At 30.7% G+C, this 22,619-nt stretch overlaps 1 protein-coding gene across 1 annotated transcript in view; it reads right to left on the reverse strand.

The window, feature by feature from the left end:
• LOC142320046 (kin of IRRE-like protein 3) overlaps nt 1-22,619 on the reverse strand; it is a 722,369-nt gene that overhangs the window by 220,683 nt on the left and 479,067 nt on the right. The window contains exon 4 of the mRNA XM_075357724.1: nt 21,759-21,881. Coding sequence (XP_075213839.1) covers nt 21,759-21,881 — 123 coding nt within the window. The remainder of the gene's footprint in view (nt 1-21,758; nt 21,882-22,619) is intronic.

The raw sequence follows: 22,619 nt of genomic DNA on the forward strand, positions 1-22,619 counted from the left end.
TCTCTTCTTTCCCATTAACATTTTTATTTTATTTGATATACGTGCAGTTTATTCAGTGTAAAACTTGCGTTAAGTTAAAAAGATAAATTACTATTATAACCAGTTTACTGCTTCAATTTGCTTTACGTTAAGTGCACTGTATGAACACTACATTGTCTAGGCCTGTATATACAGTATACCACACTCAGTATTATGTTACATGAGGGATTAATTAGTTGGATGTTAATTGGATGAAGCTGTTTCTCTTATGGTACACACACATTCAACCCGACACAATCAACCTATCTCTACAAACACACACACACACACACACAAATATATATATATATATATATATATATATATATATATATATATACATATATACACACACACAACTACTTTATAGAACAGCTTATACAACATGTTTTTCTTTACTAACTGTATGTTAGTTAAGTAAAATATTTTATTGTATGTAATTAAGAATGCGTTTCAATGAATTAAAATAAATAAATAAAAGAGATAAAAATAAATAAAAAACGTAGAAAAAAGAATGTTAAATCAACGGCCTGTACAACGACTCATCCACAAAACCAGTATTTGGGAATGAACGGTTGTCATTCATTAATATAAGTTTAATTTTCTATATAGTAAGCGGAAATCTAGAAGGTGACATAAAAACATTCCAATAAAGCTTAAATTCTTTGGAAATCAAAAATAAAACAAATAAGAAACTATATATATATATATGTGTGTGTATGTAAGTAGCAATACGTAATACATAAACGGTTAGCAGTATTGTCGTTATTAATACGTTAAACACATTTGTAATTTCGTGCATAAGATCTACTAAAAAATTTGACAATTATTTATAAAACCGGAGTGGAATAATAAAAAAACTACAGAAATTTTTAAATATATTTAAGGGGTTCATTTTTAGATCAATTATTTTCACTTAAAATAGATTTATATTGATTATTTTTTAGTTTTATAATAGGGGATCGCATAATTAATATATCAGAGGATTTAAATCTTATCAACATTCTCTTCTCTTCGATTTACACATTTATACATACATATATATATATATGTAGGTGAGATCAATAAAGATTTTTTTATTATATTCCAACACACTAATGTTAATTATACTATGTAATCTTTTAACATAGTACTAACCCTACGAAAAGAATATTTCAAAATTAAATTTCTAATAAAAAAAAAATTCCGTATTTTTCAAATTAAACAAAAATTGAACTCGGCAATATAAAATACGTTGGAGTATAAGTAATTTGAGTACCAATATGGTGCTACACATCAGTTGAGCCAATAACTATATTCGTAACATCTGTTTCTCTTTTCCACTTATTGGAAAATTATAGACATATTTCCACGTTCAATGTTTGTTATTAGATCTACTCGGTAACTGTAAATAAATAGGAAATGAAATGTGTATATATTTTGTTTAGTGGATTTAGAAAGTTTCCTGATGCAAAAATGATTTATGTGTTACGATTATTTTATGTGTATTATTATTATAATTTAATGTATTTTGATTTTATAGTAAATAAAGTAAAGAGGATTATTTTCCAATATATAATGAATATCCATTTTGGGTAGTAATATTGTAAATTAAATTTTACATTATAAAAGAACGTTTCTCTACTAATTGAAAATTTTTATAATAATTATTGTATACATTGCATTAACCCGTCATAATCTTATTTGAAAGCAATACTCATGAAACATTGTAGATTAGTTAGTTGTGTGACTTGAAAGTTTATGAATATATACTAAACATTTTTTTTTTAAATTACATATAAAGTTGTTTACACCAAAAAGAGTTTGAAATATCGTTCAGATTTTAATTGATAAAATTTGTTTTTTATTAAAAAAGAAAAAAGTATTGTTTTTTCTTTTCTAGTACACCTAGATAAACATCATAAATAGTAAATAACTTGCTTATTAAAAATTACACAAATATATATATATTTCTTGATGTGTATACAAAAAATAAAGACAAATTGTTTCTTAAAAAATATATATACTTTATTACTAGACACCGGATTATATGCAACATAAAAAGTTTGAAATATGCATGAAAAATGCTTAAAATAAACATGAAAAGTGTCAAAATAATAAATACAAAATTAAATAATAAAAAAATAGTAATTTTAGTTATTTTTTATTTCAAAATCAGCATAAAATTAGTAAGCAGTTGAATATGATAAATTCTATAATTAACAATTATTTAATATTTTGCTACTTTTGTAATTGTTTCGCGGTTGCTAAGTGCACTCTAAGAGCCGTGCAGCTAATAGGTTTGGTCGGCTACAACGTAAGATTTCATTTATTAACAAGGTACCCTACCGAAAATTATTGTAAATATAGCAAAAATATACATCATCACTAGATTTTAACGAAAATGTGCGATAACCGGTGAAAATGGGCTTAATATGCAAGTGCATATAATCCGGTCTCTATTCATTAGATACATATCTAAGTTCAAGATAAAAAATTTGTTTACAAAATGAAACATTTCAACTTTTCATTCAGTCTGAAATGTTTTTATTTATATTTAACCTCTATAGTATTGATAATTAGAACATTATGAACAATTGTAATGAAACATAATCAGTATCGTCATGTCATACGGTCTACTAGTATGCATGTATTTTAAATAACAATTAATTTTAAAACTGATAAATAATTATGATAATATTAAATAATACGGTAAACTTTATTATAAATAAAATGTTATATATCAGTTTTTAAAAAAGTCTGAGAAATATGTTACGAAATATAATTTAGTCAATTATTAACACTCTTGCTGCATTTACAATATTTACTTTTCGTAATAACATAATCAAATGCTTGACAACAGAGAAAGTTTTAAAGGGGTTTTCAGGTTTGTTTTCTCAAACCAGATTTACTGCCGGATCTGGGTGTGTATGGGTTTAAATGAGGTTGTAATAAATAACGTGAACTAATTAATTTCTTTCAATATTTATTATTATTATTATTATTATTATTATTATTATTATTATTATTATTATTATTATGTTATTAAATGGCTTATTGTATAATGGCTGGTTTATGGATGGTCAAAGTGAGTTGTATCGCTTCACTACTGTTAAAGTTTTATTTGATTATTTTTTTAATTGATTGATTGATGAACTGGTTTTTTTTTAATTTTTATATTGGGTAATAACTGATTTGCTGGATGATCATTGTATAATGTAGATCCCAGGTATTATTATAAGTTTAATTTTTTAAATTTATTGATTCTTTTATTCCTTATAGTTGTTTTTTATATGATATTAAATTCGTTCTAGGTTTAATAGGTTAAAACCTTATTTTTGCCGTAATGTTTGATTTGAAAGTGTATTTTATATTTTTTAAAATTGGCGGTATTATTTATAGATTTAATTTATGAATTAAAATCTGCTCCTACTCTCAATACAAGTATATCTTTTGAAAACAGGTTCGATTGTAATTTTTCAATTAATTTGTTTTTATGTGTAGTTCTGTTTAATTTTATGAATTATTCTTTGAAGTGAAAACTTCTTTAGGCGCACCACGCGCCAAATTTATCTTATTTACTTATTGTTCTATGAACAGAATGTAAAGTGGCTGTCATTATAAAAAAAAAAAAAAAAATTACTCCTACATAGGATCACTGATAATTTTTTCGCTATTACATGAATGTAGATCAAAATCTTTCTTCCCGTTTAATTCTGTTGAAAATTTAAATTATCTTTTTGGGGCAGTTATAGTTTCTACGTCAACACAAAACAAAAATATTTTTATTCTCTATTTTTCCAAAAAAAAAAAAATTATATATAAAAAGAAACTGATATATACAAGACAGTTCAAAAATATTATCCGGTTTAAAAAAAAAAAAAATATAAAGTATTTTTATTGGTTTCAAATATTAAAGACTGCTGTCAGATTGATGCTAGTAACAGTATTCAATATTCTTGATTATACAACCATGTATTTTATCCTCGTTCGTTACCTTATAATAAGCCTAACTTCAATACGGAGAGGGTCACAAGGAATAAGAGGAAAATCATTACGGTGACTAATGACCACTGTAGTATTGTAGTATGTAAATTAATTACAAGGCAACTCTATACTGATTCTGCTTAATTTTGCATAATTTATAGGTATTTGTGTACGACCAAATCTTTCCATATACGTATAAAAAAGAAATTTTTTAATATTATTACAATATCCACCGAAATTAAACGATTTTAGATTATAATTACGTATAATCCAAATCAGGATTATCAGTTTTGGTATGCTACAAAGTTTCATATCGTATTCTCTTGCTCGAGCATATAAGCCTTGGTGGCGGATTAATATTAAAAAAAAAATCTTGTGATATCCTTTTTATCTGTCTTCATAAATTTACTCTTTTCTTAAATAAATATTTTATTAACTGAGAATGTGATTAAAAAAACATGGAGTAAATTAAAAAAAATTTGCGTATCTGGTAATCTACATTTTAGACATATCTTACAAAATATTAAAATTATTTACGTATTTTTGAAATTGTATAAAATGCTTAATATTTTTCTACAAAAGTGAAAGTTGTGCGACCAAATGTTTTATTGATGTTAAATAAAATTGTTTTATTAAGGGAAACCGTAAGGTAGAAAGAAATATTTATTAAGATAGTCAGGTTTCTGTTGTCTTTGCATGTCCTTAGTACATTGAAGCCGTGGCAAAGTTTGTGTGCCGCGATCCAACAACACATCTAACAGCCGTCCACCTGATAAAGAAACAGTAAAACTGTATTATCTATGCAAATACTGCAAAAAGACTTTAAAAGATTATAAAAACCATTCGTAAATTAAAGAAACGTAACTTTTTTTTTAAAAAGATTTATTACAAAAAAAAGGAATCTAAAAATGCTGATAACGACGTAAAAAAAGAAAAATTTGTTATATGAAACAAAACTAATTATGTAGATAGGTTTTATCTATTTAACAATTTTACCTACAAATAATTAAATGATTTTCAAAGCTTTAAAATAGTATATAAGGAGCATTTATTTATTTAAATTAAAAAAAGAAAAAAGGCACCTTATAATTTATGTAACTTAATAATCATACTTTAATAATAATAGTAACAATAAAAAAAATCAGTAATTACTTTTAGGAAATTTCAAAAAAAATTTAAACAAATTTTTTCATATAGGGGTGGTTTTTATGGGCATTCCTTTATGTAAAATTTAAAAAATAATAAATCTAAAATAAATTTTAAAATCCAGCAAAGTGTTTCATAAGTTTCTCGATTTTGACCTGGACAGATATTTATTTCAAATACGCTAGGTTTTTAAATATTAATGAACTAATTATACAATATTTAGTGTACAATTGTGATACAGGTCAAAATGTCGAGTAAATGATTTGAGTTCATTTGATACCTGTTCTAAAACTGCCTCATATAATATTTTTAAGAACAGCTACATATTGAACAACAAAGTATTAGAAATTGTAAAAAAATTAAAAATCTTTAGAAGTTGGGCTCCTTTTTACTTCCTTGTACGAATTAAACGAAGCATTGTGATCGCGAAAAATTTCGGTTTCCAGATTTCAACGGAAATATCCATTTTGACTAGTTTTGGGGTAACATCTGCACTTACGTACGTGTGTATGTATGTATGTACGTACGTACGTACGTACGTAAGTATTTAAGTATGTACGATTAGCCGTAGGATGTTGAAATTTTGTATTTAGGATTGTTGTAACATCTAGTTGTGCACCTCTCCTTTTGATTGTAATCGACCGGACCAAAAGTGCCAAAAAAGCCCAAAATCCAAAAAATTGGATTTTCGACTTTTTCTTAACTGCAGTAATAAATAAGCTCTTATTGAGAGCTTTTCAACGATATATCATAATTTTATTTTCATTGGTTCCAGAGTTATAGCAAAATAACATTTTAAATATTTGGATCTCAGGGGAAGGCACTTCGGTTCGAATTAGACTTCATCCCCTTTTCTAATTTTTTTAAAATTAAAATATATCTATTTATTAATATTTTTTTAACCTCTGTAAAAAAACATTTACGATAATAAAAAAAAATTATGAAAAAATATCAGAAGTTTTTAATGAAATAAAATTTTATGTACCTTTCATTATAAAAAAAATTGTAAATATAATTTGATAGGCGTACAAGGAAGTTATGTGTTGTCCACATCAAATCTTTTAAAAAAGTTCTCACTTCGTGTACATTATGCTAAATACAGTTGGATTTTCAATCTTCAAAATTAAAAGTAAAGAAAACTGATATTTTAAGTTCAGCCTTCTTCTTTTTTTTTTACTGGAATAATTCTTTACTTAACGAATCTATACAGTTTAGTGCAATATTATTACCGGGATGGCTTCTTGCCGGATGGGGTAAAAAATCATGCCAAATTTGGGTTTTATTAATTTAAATATACATATATAATCAAAATTTATGATCGACATAAAACTTTGGAATTTTAAATTACTTAATTTAACTTACTTAATTTTTTAACTATAAGAGTCTACTTTAAAATTTCTTTGGTGAATTAATTTATCAAGCCATAAGAGACGAAAAAGTACTTTTTCATCGTTAAAAACTCTATGTTCTACGACTTCTATAACTGTATAGAATTCAAAATGGCTACAAACTTCTACTGCCCCTTTTCTAATTTTGCCCAAACTTTAATATAATCAATATGCCATTGTAGAAATTTTTTGAATCGTTTTCGAAGAATTTTTATTGATCTAGTCCAGAGATATTAACCAAGAAATAGGCCAAAATATGTGCGTACTTACATTTAATGAATTATCTATAATTTCTTTTGTGTTTTTCAACAACAACAACGTCTTAAAACGTGGACTATTGGAAAAACCCCGATATTCAAAATTTTTTCGATCTCTATACATTTTCCTTCAGCGCAATAGAACTGCAGCTACGAAACTAAAAATAAGTTAATAAAAAAAATTTGTTTTAAAATTCTCAATTTTAAAGTAACATTTAAAATGTTAATTTCAAAAAGTCATGGTAAAATTAAAAAAAAAAAGCATTACCAATTACTCACCCTTACGTTATTTTATTTTTTAATTCTGTTAATTATTTTTTCCTGAAATCTATTTTAATTTAGTGCACACACACACACACACACATATATATATATATATATATATAGAGAGAGAGAGAGAGCGAGAGAGAGATAAATATTGATGAAAGGCAGATGATATCCTAACATACAGATAATGATGAAGTTTTGAATTCTACTGATGGCGGGTTAAAATGTCTCTTGAAAGAAAGAAATTTTTAAAATTTTAATTGATAATTTTGAAAAGTAGAAATTTATAAATATTTATTATTAAATTCTACCAAGATGCTGTTTCGGAGATTTTTGATTATATAGAAAATAATTTAGTAATGATAATAAAAACAATAATAATGTTTTGTTAAATAACAATAATAATGGCCACTATTTTACATGTGGTAAGGCTGGCCATTTACGCAAGGACTGCCAGCAGGACCCTAGGTGCTTATCTTGTAAGTCACATGGTCATGCACCTGTGGGTAGGGAATAAGATAACTCCAACGGCAATTAGAACTGCTTCTTCGTAGAAACATCATGGTGTCTCTGAGGGCTAGTCCCATCCGGGAGGGGTTGGGAGGCCTCGGTCTCCCGCTTACGATAATCGGGTGGACTCCTTTTAGTACCGTTGGGGCGAAAGTAAGACCTAGTCCCGGTGGATCCTTTCGGGGGTTCCCCATTAAGGCTCGACATAAAGACCGAGTCCCGGTGGGGGGATTCTTTGGGGCCCCTCATTGGAGACATGGCGCCTAAACGACCGAGTCCCGGCTATCTGGCGGGAACTTTGTTCCCGACGGGATAGTTACAGGTTATGGGACCCTCGGAGAAGAGTTTATGTTTAGTTGCGGATCTAGTTCCGGAGGGGAGGCGGGAGAAACACGTAGTATATTCTATGTTAAGCTGAAATAAGATTATTGCTTTTCTAAACTGTTTTGGATTGGATTTTTATATTCACTATCGGAAATCGATTATCCTTGGCAAGATTTCATAATTAATATACGAAGATAAATTGTTTCTGAATTGATTCAAATGGTTTTAATATTAGCGTAAGCACAAGTTTCTGAGTTTAAAATTATACTACAGTAGAATTTTTATTCAATGAATCGATCAAAATTTACCATAAAGTGATAAAGTTGTAAAGCTCATTCACTCCAAACGTCGAAGAACCTCACAGATCCAATATGTGTCGCCGCTTAAGGCGCTTAATGTTCTCGTTATTATCCGCAATGTTAAGTCTGTTCAATCTCATTTTGTATTTAGTACGCTCGGCACTCTTAGATCTCAATTTAGCACCAATCATGTATCTCAGTAGTTTTTGCAAACCACGACGCTACTGTTATATTTCTCAATAATTAGTTCTGATATCACTGTTCGATGTCAATATTACTTCATGCTTGTTGTGCTCCACAGCTGGATTCCGTCGGTCCAAATCGATTTCAGGATCGTTGTGTTCAACTGCTTGTTGGATAACAACATTTACGACCCCCTGTCTAGCAACCAGTACACCTCCCTGAACTTTGTTAAGCTGTTTCCGTTTCTCTGTAGCACAGATGGCTCATACAGACGGCGATCCAGATTGCGGGCGCTGTATGCATACGGGATGAAAACGTCATTCACTTGAACTTGCGGACAGTCATCCCTCTTAAACGTAAACGTAACAAGGGTAGACTTTGGCGGATTAACCTTTGTCTTCAATTTAGATAGCCATTCGTTAATTACATCCAATACAGTTTGCAGGTTAATAGGTGCTACGATAGGGTCAGCATCCTGAGCCAGGATCCGCAAATCATGCAACTGTTATGGCCTCTGGCAACAGGTCTATCACGAATATTAAGATTAAAACAGGTCCTAGAACTGATTATTGAGGAACACCCGACTCAAAATCAAAGAATACCGGCAAATCCTGATCGTACCTCGCTTGGGAGAAATATCCGGCCATGAAACCGTGCACCATCAAGTAATACGGCTGAGGAGGTTCCTTTTCCGTAACTAGAATGTATAAATATACAAAATTGTATGAGGTATATTCTTAAACTTGATAAAATAATTGATGTATTTTTAACTCCTATAGAGATAAATTACTGTACATACATCTGGCTAAGAATAACTAGAACAAATATGTAACTGGTAAAATAAGACGATAAGGTACATCGATTTTCAAAAGAAAGGAGAAATACGTTTAAAAATACCGTAATCTTAAAATATAGCTTATATACGGTATGAAAACGCCTCTTTCGATACTTTCTTATAACATGATAGAATCTTCACTCTATTGAAGTGTTTCATGGCTAAATATCTGCTACATCTATAAAAATTAAATTTACTGCTTTTTGTCAGAATTAATTCTTTACTCCTAGTTCAGATATTAAATTATATAAATAAGGATAACTTATAAAAATGACAGAAAGTTTACCTCAATCGAATCATTCACTTTAAATGAAGTGGCGGACAGTTTGCTTAATAGAAGACTTTAAATATAATTTATTTTCTACAGCTGTCTGAGGTTTAATTACATTATCAAACCTACCCACCCGTCGTACGATTATGCCATAATCCACTACGCATTGGAATAAGACGTAATAAATTATATTTGAAGTTTTAGTACGTTTAAACGTTTAATAAGTAAGTTTAGTAAGTTTTAAACGTTTAATTTATAGAAAGTAAACAATTAGTATATAATCTTTTTTTCGCAGTTTATTACTTCATAAAATAAATCATGTGTATACAAAGATGCAAAGATACAAGATGCAAATTGTTCTATTTTCATATTATAAATTAACAACCAAAAGTTGTTAATTAAGTTGTTAATTATCATTAACAACCAAAAGTCATATAAACAATATTATCCATATTTAACGTGATTAGTCACCTACTATAGATTAATTCGCTCAGATAATCACACGTTAATTTTCGTACAAATGGCCGAGATCTTGCTAAACAAAGAACCACGATGTCATTTACGTATCTTGTAATAATATTTACCGTTAATAAGTTGAATTAACCGATTATATAATGAAATTTATGTATATATTATAATGCTGTAATCTCTTTTATTTTTGTATGAAATATTTTATAGAATATGATTAATATTTGAAGTTTATGTTACTATATAAAATTGAACATCTTTCAGAAGCATATATATATGCTTACACAAGACACATACAAGCTAACTTAAAAAATGAGATTCTTTTGAAAATAAGAAAAATAATTGATGATACATCATTAATTCATGAATCTTTTGAACATTAATCTTAATAGTAAAGAACAACCGATATGATAGCTTCTTTGGTGGCATTGATTTACTTTGTTTGAATTTCTCTTATTGGTCAATACAATTCCATTGCGTGATCAAAAGACCCATTCATTATTTACAGCTAACGTTAAGGGTAGCTTACTGACTAATGAACGGGTTTTCTTTTATAATGATGAATTTTTGAACAAATAAATCTATCCTTTAATCTTTTTTTTTTTCATTTTAATATTTTTTGTGTTCGTGTGATCGGTATAATATACCGATTGATTGATGTATATATATATGTAATATTACAGCCAATCAATAATTCAATATAAATAAGTTAAAAAAAAAAAAAATTCCCATCAATTTTAAAATACAGAGTATCTCACGAACAAACGTAAAGTATTTGAGAACATGTTCTACAAAAGAATAAATTTCATATAAACATGGCTCCGTAAACGCTTCTTGTAGTATTATAGCTTGCGAAAATTTTCGGCTTGATTTCTTCTTCTTAAGTGGCATCTTCTTTCAGGAGGTTTGCAATTATCATCGCTACTTTGACCTTTGAGTAGGCAGCTCGGAATAGTTCATTGAACATTGCGCTGAACTATTCCCTCAGACTGCACAACCATAAACTTCTACGCCTCCCAACGTTACGCTTGCCCACTATCTTATCCTGCGTGATCAACTGGAGCAACTCGAACTCCCCTCTACTCTTTTTGTGACCTAGATACTGTGATTTCCTTATTTGTACTGTAATCGTAATCTTAAGTTCTTTATTCATACTCTCTAGTACCTTGATGTTTGACACCTTAACCTTCCAAGATATCCTTATCATGCGTTTATAGCACCACATTTCAAAGGCCGTCAGCTTATTCACGTGTAGTTTTTTCAAATTCAATGCCTCCATTCCATATAGCAGCACAGGAAACACATAACATTTTTCCATTCTATCCCGCAGATATAATCTGACCTGCCTATCACTCAAGAAAGTACGCATTTTGAGAAATGCGCTTCTAGCCATTTCTATCCGGGTTTTAATTTCCAGTGTTTGGTCCATGTTGTTGGTTATCCAAGTAACATGTTGTATTTGTACTTAGTTGTACTTTCAATTACCGCATTGTTGATGTATAACTCTGGGCCCGCCTTTTGTAATTTAGTTATCACTATGTCATTCGTCTTCTTGAGGTTCATTCTAAGGCCGTACTGTATACTATCATCTATAATATTTGGAACTGCTCTCTGTAGATCACTCAAAGTCCCCGTTATGATTAGAGTGTCGTCCGCGTACCTCAAATTACTAATTGACCGACCATTGACTATAACTCCAGTCTCATCTTCATTTAGAGCCTCCTTGAATATCGCTTCGAAATACAGATTAAATACCGTGGGGGACAAAATGGATCCTTGCCTTACTCTCCTTTGTATTTGTATTTCCTCTGTAACGTCATTATCTACTTGAACGGTAGCTGTTTGATACAGTATAACGATTCGATAATCTGTATATCTCCTGAGTCGATATTCCGCTGTCTAAGTAAGCTTATTAGAGTATCGTGGTGAACTTTATTAAAAGCCTTCTCGTAATCTATGAAACAGACGTGTACATCCTGGTTCATATCTAGGGACCTCTGAGCTAATACATTAAAATTAAATAGTGCTTCTCTTGTACAGAAACCTTTCCTAAATCCAAACTAGATGTTACTAATATCTTCTTCCTGTTTATTGTATATTCTTTTGTGGATGATTTTCAAGAATGCTTTTAGTATAGTACTCATCAAGCTAATAGTTCGGTAATCGCTGCATTCTCTCGCATTTGGTTTCTTCGGTAACATTATAAAAGTCGATTTTATCCATTGCTTCGGTTTTATTCCAGTTCTGTACAACTCTTTAAAAAAGTCTACAACAACGTCGAGCTGCTCTTCATCTATTAGTTTTAGGAGTTCACATGGAATTTTGTCTGGCCCGATTGCTTTTCTGCGTTTCAATAAAGAACTTCTTCTTTCATGATTTCTTCTGCTAGAGTAGTAATATGAAGCCATTTTTTAATTTTTTTAACAACGAGTAAATTTTATGGTTTACCCTGAAATGATATTTAATGGTTCATGATTTTTAATGATATTCTTACATAGCATAAAAATCGGGTGGGGCTGTGTCAGGCGCAGGGCCGTTGGTTTAATGTGAAATGTTACAGACCTTGGATGAATCTCCTCCGAGCTTCAGACCGACCAACTAATCTGTCGAGTTAAATGGGAGAGCCACCATCGTATTTTTTTTAAACAAATCTGAAAGTCTCCAATGGAAAATTTTAGTTCCTACATTTGGCCAACTCTACGAATAAATTGGTTGGTCTGTATGTCAGCGAGTCGCTTTTACTGTATCGGATTGAAATAAAAACGAGACACTGACTGCATACTAAAATTAATATTAACATAAAGTAGATACTGAATGGTACATGATATTTATTTCGACTAATATTCGACGACAATTTTGTTCAAAATCGGTGTGCGATATGAGAAATAAGGTATAATAAGCAGCAGTAGAAGTGCTTGCGCCGTCGGCGTCGTTCACTGAGCGCGCCGTGGCATCTTTTTCACGCTCCCGAAAGTCTCGCTCGCTCGGCACCGGAAATTGAGGTACCTGTGCGTGGCCCATAACCTCCCCTTTCCAACGATAAGCGTAATTTATATTTCTGGCTGGCTTTTGCGCGAGCTGAGACTGACATATTGAAGAATTTTTGTACTTTTTTACATGTTTACTTTAATTTTTTACACGTAAATATTGTCCAAAATATATTTATTATTACTTAAATCAATCTATCTCGACAAACTCTAAACACAAACACACGAATCACCACGCTGTCATGACTAAGTCATGACATCAGCTACATAGTCCATTCAGCTACACTGAATGGAAATGAGCGAGAGCGCCAGTTTTAGCCCCTCCTCCCAGCCAGCTCCCATGACCAAATACAGACAAACACATACGTACATACGCACAAACAACCGTCTGACGAAAATAATTTTTTTTTTGGATTTAGGAGCATAGGAATAACATTTTTTTCATACATTATTTTCATTGTATTTACATCAATTTTTAGTGTTAAATTTTTTTTAAAATCTCTCTTTTCTTAAAAGGCACAAAACTTATAAAAGAGTAAATTTTTAACGATATACGTTACTTTCTATAGATACCGTGTAGAAGTCTACAGCACACAGCGATATATCGCTGTAGCCGGGAAAGTGAAAGTTTAACTAAAAAAATATGTGTGGATATCACATGATTTCCTTGTACGTCAATTAAATTACATATACACATGTGTTAATATGAAAAGTACATATAAAAATTTATTTCATTAATAACTTTTTTTTTTATTGTTATTATTGAATATTATTTATAATTGTTAATAAATCAATATACTTAAATTAAAATAAAAAGTTAAAAAAAAAAGGAGATGAAGTCTGAATTGAACCGATGTGTCTTCGCCTTGTAAGATCCAAAAATTTCATTAATTAAAATTTTATTTCGCTATAACTCTGGAACCAATGAAAATAAGTACAACTTATCATATATCGTTGGAAAGCTCTCAATCAGGGCTTATTAGTGTTAAGGAATAGCCCAAAATCCAAATTTTTAAATTTGGATTTTTTTGGACACATTTGGTCCAGTCAAATGCAATCAAAAGAAGAGGTGCACAACTAGATGTTACAAGAGTCTTAAATTCAAAATTTCAACATTCAATGGCTAATCGTTTTTGAGTTATGCGGGATACATTCGTACGTATAGAGGTCACGCCAAAAGTAGTCAAAATGAATTCAAGGATGATCAAAATGGATATTTCCGTTGAAATCTAAAACTGAAATTTTTTTCGATCGCAATACTTTCTTTACTTCGTACAAGGAAGTAAACTACATCTGATTACATTTTTATGCTATAAATAACTATCTTATAGTACGAATTATTCTTGTGAACACAAAGGTGTATAAATTTACAGAACTTTTTATATAAAACAATATCGGAAATTTTTGATGTAGATTGTCTTCTGCAGTTAGTGATACAAGATTTTTTTTTAATCTATTAATGAAAGTTTATATTAAAAGTAAAAAATTTAATAACTTTATACAAAAGAAATTCCCTCATTTCAAAAGATTCCAATCTAGAATTTTTAATATAAATTTTTAATCTTGAATTTTTAATATGAGAATGGTTTGAACTTTTTGTAAGAAATTTCTTTTGGAATCAGTTTTTTCCTTATTATTTTAAATACATATAAAGTTACGAAAAAATATATTCAGAATTTAACCGGTCCATATACGCTAATATAATACAGTTCCGAAAGAAGGTACTTTTAAATTATTATTTTTGCTGTTTTAGTCAATATGTAATCAATTTTACAATAATTGATTTACTTATGCTTTGAAAACTGCGTAATTTAATGAAAATTTGTTGTATTATTTTATCTAAAAGATGAAACTTTTTACATTTAAAATTTTAAATGCCAAACATATTTGCAGAATAAAATAAAATTACGTTTATTTGGCGAATATCTGCTTTTATTAATATTCTAAGGTTGTCGATAAAGAAGGAAATGGTTATTTAATTTCTTTCTAATGCAATTAAATATAATTGCCAGTGCCGTTTTAAGCGGTTAATAATTTCATTTTTCCTAATCCGATTTAAATAATGTCTTTATTATTTTTTTAGATGAGATGTTGCTATCTTAAAATTGTTCTGTAACTATATATATATATATTTATATATATATTTATTAAAATGAAGTACTACTCAGTTCATTATATGTTAAAGATATTATCTTTAGAAAACATAATAAATGGCTAAGAAAGTTATAAAAATGGAAGATGTGATTTTTTTTTACTTTAGAATTCATATTTGCTAATTTTGTTTCACATGAAATAATATTTATAAAATGAGTATACATTTTTACATTCCCGTCTACCGCTATAGCAAAGCTACAGATTTAGAAGTGAAAGAATTGTAATCGGTTCAATTTGGGCATATGCGGTTTTCACCGGATCTTGACGTTATGACAACTAAGAAACCCATAAAACCGGGTGGAAATTTTCCGGATGTTCGTATGTACGTGTGTGTGTGTGTGTTCGGTGTCGCACTTCCTATATGTCCTGAACTACTGAACCGAGTTTGACCAAACTTGGTCAGATTACTTCCGTTTATGGAGTATTGATGCCAATAAATTTTCAACTTAAAAGTTTAAGGGGTGAGGCTGTACAGCAAGGTTTTCTTAGCTACATTTTTTAACAATTCAAAAATAATAATATTTGCAAAATCGACCTCCACTCCAAAAAATGCTTTAAATAAACTAGTGGCTAAGTAGGTATACTGCTTCAAGTATCCCATCTCACCACAAGGAGCGGTAGTGTAGAACTGACGTAGGGTTTTGTAGACGTCTGCTATATTGTGTTGTCTGTCACATGTGAGCGGGAGAATTACGTAAATAAATGAATAATATTTAAAGAGTAAAAAAGTATTTATAGTAGCCGCTAGTACCACCACACACACGCGAATGAAATACGGTATGCGTGCGCGCTTTCATTGAATTAAACAAAAATATTATATTTAAATTAAAATGAAAAATATTTTAAATTAAAGTGTGTGTAAGCCGTGCATCAAAAAAAGCTTCGTGATGGAAAAATTCTACAACTGTGGTGTTAGATATTTTATTTTGGTATTGGTCTGATTTTTTATTTTTTCCAAGACACGTGGGTAAAACTGAATTCAGTTAGCATTGCTTTTTTGAGAGTAATGATGAATTAATCTTTTCAAATTGTTGAATTTACGTAGTGTTGAAATTGTTATTAATGCATAAAATAATAAGAAAGATTAGGTAAATTAATAAAATAAGAAATACCTAATTATAAATATTAATTAATAAACAATACTTTTTTTTTTACTTTTGAGACCGGAATGGACCACTTTAATCATCCATATTTCAGTTCTTGAATTTTTGTTTTAGTCCGGCCTTTCGATTTTCCCAGTATTTCTTCATTCTATCGGATCATTGCTTCCTGACTTCATCTGTGACCTCCACTTTGTATGCCTTTTTAATTTTTTAACGCTGAATCAATCGTTTTGAAGTGCGTAGTTAATTTTCATTTTATCACAGGCGTCCTCAACCCTCAAGCCAATTTCTTGAAGATCTCTTTGGGTTCTCCAACATATTTTCCACAGGTTTTTTATTAATATTCCTTGTGACAAGTTGTTTTAGAATTTGATTCTCAGACATTCTTAATACGTGGAAAAAATGAGAAATCCTTCGTTTTTTCATTGTACTGAGAATCGGGTAGACTGTCTCATTTGCGGTAATTCGCCAGACTCCATACTTTTGATAACTTTTAATTAAACAAGTTCTGATAATTCGCCTTTCTGTTTTAAGAAATTGGTCCGTTTTAGTTTCATTCTTAATCTGAAAGATAGTTTCACAAGCATAAAGCGCCACTGGAAGGTTTACTGTGTTATAATGGTGAATTTTGGATTTTATTGAGAGAAATCTTTTAATGTATATCTGCCAAGTTAGATTATTTACTCTTTTAATTTTAGTTATTCTGTTTTGCCATGCTTGTTTTTCCTTCAGTCTGCAGTGAATGATTTCACCTAAGTATTTAAATTGTTCAACTATTTTTATTTTTTTATCGTTAACTTTGATTTTGCTTATATAGAGGGAATCCATGGCCATTATTTCTGTCTTTTCATAAGAAAGTTTCAGGTCAATTGTTCGGGAAATTTTTTCCAGGCTTGTGATTTGTTTTGTTACCTGTTCCAAGTCCTAATAACTGGAACAAGTAGATTTTTTATATTTATAAAGTAAATTTGTTACTGGCCAAATCATCAGCAAATCCTAATATATTAGTGTTTATTGAATTTTTACTTGTTCCTATTTTTTTTTAACGGGATTTTCCTTTCGCAAAATCTTAATTATGTAGTTCAGTGTAAAACTGAATAACAATGGGGAAAATCCATCACCTTGTCTCCATCCGGTCTTTACCGGGAAAGGTTCAAACATCTTCCCTCTAAATTTAACCTTGAACTGTGTGTTTATTAATATTAATTCTATCATTTTTGTGCGTTGATGAGTCAGTCAGTCAGGACCCTGTGTAACACACACACACACACACACACACACACACACACACACACACACACACACACACACACACACACACACACACACACACACACACACACACACACACACACACACACATATATATATATATACATAATGGGTACCATGATTCGACTTCCGGAAAATTTCGACATGTCTTCGCGGTTCACATTATCCAGACCCCAAAACCACTGTCAGTTTAAAAGTTTATATATATATTTCACTTTCTTGTGTACACGATAACTGCCGTAATTTTCCACCAATCACTTTCAAATTGATACAAAAAATATAACAACCAAAAATCTCAGTTGAGTTTGTTAATGGGCAAAATCGGACCATGGGGATGGAAATGGGAGGGCTTTTTCGAAAAAAAAACAAAATATCGCTATAACTTTCAAATTAAGCAAAATATCGAATTCGTTTAAAGTTCCTACTATTCTTTGAATAAGGGCCTAAAACTTACGTAAGTAAAGTGTTTTGATATCACCAATTCTTGGCCCAGGGGGTGAAAAAAATGGGGTTTTTGAAGACAAAAAATAAATCATACTTCCCTTAATACAGACAGTATCGAATCGGTTTAAAGTGGTCATTAATCCTCTAAACATTACTTAAAACTTTTATCTGAAAAAGTTTTTGATACGGTCAACCCTTACGGCAAGGGATGACCAAACTTTTGCTGGAATTTTAAGAAGTTGGGGCTTGTCGTATGCTAAACATGTGAACCTTTTTTTCACATGCAACCATTGTATTTAGTAAATTTCAAATTTTTCTTAACTTTAAAATGGAAATCTTTTTTATCCTCTATTTAGCACTGGTGAATCTACCTCCGCCTTCTTGCGTGCCGAAAGGATTTTTTTTTTAATTTTGTATTTATTTACTTTTTAAATATTTCCTTTGTATCTACTAGTGATGATTAGTTAACAATCGAAATATTAAATATTTTAATTAATGTTTTTATGATCGGTTTGTTAACAGTTAACAGTTTTATGATCGGTTAAGTAAACAGTCTTATTGAAAAATCAGTAGTAAATGAAATGTCAATTACAGAATATCAAACCAGATTTATAGACAGCACTATTCCATAATGGGGCTCCTTTAGCTTATCTACAAAACTTGTTCTTCGGAAGTGACGAAGCGCTCTAAGGAAAACAAGATCCTTAATCAGTTTACGTAATCTATAAAGAGCTTTACTTGGGAAATCTGTAGATAAATATTATTAAATTTGATTTATCTTTAAGATAAATGAATAGGAGGAAGGTAACAATTTAATAAAATACGAAATAAGAGGACACCCTCGCTTGAAAAATTTGGAGGTTAAAATTTTTTACCCACATACGTCTAATCAATCGGCTTGAAAAATGTACTTTCTAATAAAAATAATATTGCGCTATGAATAGCTAATGAGACATAGGTTTCCGGATATTTATTATCTCTTAGAGAAGATAATTTATTATTCTCTTAGAGAATTAGAAACATTTCTAATTCTGTTCCTATTGATTTATTTTAGTAACTTTAATGTTTAAAATTGAATAAGTCATACAATGAAGGAAATTTCTCGTTTTAACATGATAGAATACAATAAGCCTATCGACATAAAATTAGCTATACACTAAGAATAATATTGTAGTCTTATATTTTCCGACAATATTATATTATCGTTTATTTGATCAATTAATGATTTATTCAATTTAACTGAATGAATTCAATCAGCTATTATTCTGAGGCAAAGACTTGTTAACCGAGAACTCTTATAATATTTATAAATTAAGTCAAATAAAATATTGTGTTGATTTAAGACCTTCAGTGAGTATTATATTACAGATACATTTTTTTTCTGTTTTTTTCCTCTTTTCTATTAAGACTTTTGTTAATACTTTAATCAGTATCAATTTGTGAAGTTAAACTATATAAGCTAATTTTTAACACGGTGTTATGGATCAGCTGCTAGCTGTTATTAGTAGCAAAAGGGATACGACGTATCAAAATACTGGTTTACAGACTAACAGAAATCGAAGACATCTTATGTCTTGTGCAGAAATTTCCGAAAAATGACACCTCCTAGACTAATTAGGGATGATATTGTCGACAATATAAGTGACGCCTCGAAGGGTGAGGCTGATGCTGATATCGCGGATTCGCAAACAGATAAACTATCGTGGCGACTACTCCGATACTTATACACCGAACGTGTCGCAAACTGCTTTTGGGAATTATTTACCATTATCTAATCAGTACAAACACCTACCGATTGAAGAGACTAGCTAGCAAATTAATCAGAAGGAAAGTAGGATATTAACCATCCGCTAATAGTTCTCTACGGTATTCGCTGACATAATAAAATTTTATTAAAATCAATTATGACTATATCCGACTTTATTGTACGAGTAATTAATAATCATCAGTTGCGAATAGTATCAAAGAATATCGACGCTTTCAAAATAGTTATTATCTAACGGAGTCCGGGGGAACAACCTTATAGAACACATTTTAATGAGAAAAGATGAGAAGATATTTCGGGTAATGCTGAAAAATTTGAATTAATTCCAATTGACATGATTAAGTACATTGAAAGTCAAGGGCACAAGGTTTGGAGTATAGTTATCGGGTAGCGAAGGAACCTTTACCAACTTTCTTTGTTACAATTAGAAGATTTTCAATTAGAAAAACGTTGCCGACTGCAGTTTTAACTTTAAAACACCTAGGAAATTTCCTGGGATAGTTTAATGTATGGGTTGCCAACAATATAGACACAGCAAAAACAACTGTATGCGCCATGTAGTTGCGTGAGATGCGCGGATAGCCATAGAACAGATGAGCTCTTTGCCCAGAAAATTATAGAAATACTCCGACTATTTCTGCGCTATGCCATATTAGAATATCCCTCAAACTATAAAGGGTGTAGGGCGTACAAAGAACCAGTAGAAAAATATGAAAAACAGAGGATGAATTATGCAAAAATTCCACAGCGAATGAGTACTACTTTTTTCTAAAGTGATTACTTTTTTCTAAAGAAATTACAAGAGCAAAAATTGGAATTACAAGAGCGAATTACAGGGTCTCGAGCTAGGAAGGACAGGTCTTTTGATTTAGGTAATAATAATTTTCCCTCTTTGAGTCGAAGAGCACCTGGGAATTTGAGTGTTCATTCCAAAAATCTTCTCCGGTCGTATGCTAAGGCTATGGAGCGTACAAATTATGATGATTCTATTACTGAAGAAGAAGAAGAACAACAACAACAACAATGATTCTAAATATTCCCAATTCCGACTATAGTAAACGATCAACGGGAGCTCAAGTGCTCTCCAACCACGTGAATTTAAACCAATATTTGTTTCGGTTCTGCCTGGCAGCTGATGAGCTGTGCGTCTACGGGGAGGTCCATTCGAACGAACGCATAATGTTCGACCGCTCAGCTCTTGGGGAGACTAGAATTCAGGCCACCCTGGAACTTAAAGGTGAAGGGGAAAATCGGCCACTCACAAGCGGCAAGAGCCGCACTATCGGACCGTGTGGGCCTTCCTTGTTGCCATTCCTTTGTTCAACCGGCATCAGTAGTTTATCTAAGGGAAAAACTCCTATCCCGATGCTGTGGGAAACTACCTGAGAATTATGGCTGGCCACCAGCCAACTAAAGCTCCAAGCGCTTTAAAATGGTGGATAGGTACTTACTGGCATTCAGCGATCTAATCATGGCAGCGAATTGCTGTCTTGACTATATAAATTTATTTATTAAAGTCATATATTTTTTGTAGTTGCGAGGTGCGCCTACCCATTTTAGTTATATGTGACAAGTGAGAGGTTGGGACACGTAAGCCGGTGGTGTATGGCGACGAGCTTAGTTACCTCATGCCGTTAGGAAAGCTCTAGGAGCTATTAAGACACTGGTCCCTAAACTGTTTGAAGGCAGAATAGTTTGAGGCACAGACATTCGTTCTTATGCTTTAGGGCGACCGAATGGGATGATGGCGATAGAAATTCCAAACAAACCAATGTAAAGTATAATAAATGAGATATTCAGTAGATTGGGGCTTAATAATATTCTTCAGATAAATATTTAAAACCATTTGCGGGTTTTTTTAAATTTCGATTTTTTAAGGTGTGCGAAGGTATACGGCGTTGTAGCTCAACCACCACAGCCATTGCTATCGTTACTTTACGTGTAACTAGCTGCACCTGCCTCCGGTTACTTGACTAATAAACATAAAATAAAAAGATTGACCAATACGGGAAACGCAAGTAACCATACAGCGCGGGCGAAGCTGCGTCTGGGAGGTAATATTTCATATGCATTTCACATAATAAGTTATAAAATTTCTTACCTTTTTTCCATATTGGTTTTGCTGGTGGATTTGCATCTACATCACATTTTAACGATACTGGAATTCCTTCTCTTAAAGGAGTACCGAATCCTGGTACTCTAGTAATACCAAACGATGGCGCATCTGAAAAAAAAGTATATATGAGTTGCTAAAATTTGGTGATTAAAAAACTATTATTAAAAAAAACGTTTTTTTGTTGTTCACATTTCCCAGTGGATTTCTTATTTAGGCTAATCCCGACATTTTTCCAAGTATTCATGCATCCCATTTTATACATTTCTGGGTATAGCTGTTGTATACTGCACTCCCGGATATATACCGCTATAGGCAACGGTAAAATATATAGAAAGTCAACAAAAAATTAAAAAAAATTGTCCTATTTTAAGTATTGGCTTTAAAGGGACATTAAAAAAAACTTTTTGCAAAAAAAAGAAAAAGTTAAACTGTAAATAATCTACGAAAAAACTTTCATTCCAACGCTCTCTGTCGGACGTTTATGTGCGTATGTGTGTTGGCGTGAATTTTATCGTATAACTTTGAACCCCTTTTACCGATTTTCTTCAAAGTTGGTAGACAGGTATTACGTTCGAGGGGAAAGAACGTATTAAATTTTTGCAAAAATTTGAAAAAGAAGAAGGATTTAAATATATATATATATATATATATATATATATATATATATGTATGCATGTATATTTATAATACGTTTATTATGAAAAAAAATTTCATCTACCGATATTAAACCTTAAATTTTTTCAAGGCAATTTTTATAAATATTCTAGTAGTAGGGGCCTGATTCTCATCATGACACGATATAAGTAATATATGTAATTAGAAGACGAGAGAATGATGTGTAAGTGA

This window comes from Lycorma delicatula, chromosome 2 (assembly GCF_047948215.1).
Source record: "Lycorma delicatula isolate Av1 chromosome 2, ASM4794821v1, whole genome shotgun sequence".
Taxonomy (NCBI): domain Eukaryota; kingdom Metazoa; phylum Arthropoda; class Insecta; order Hemiptera; family Fulgoridae; genus Lycorma; species Lycorma delicatula.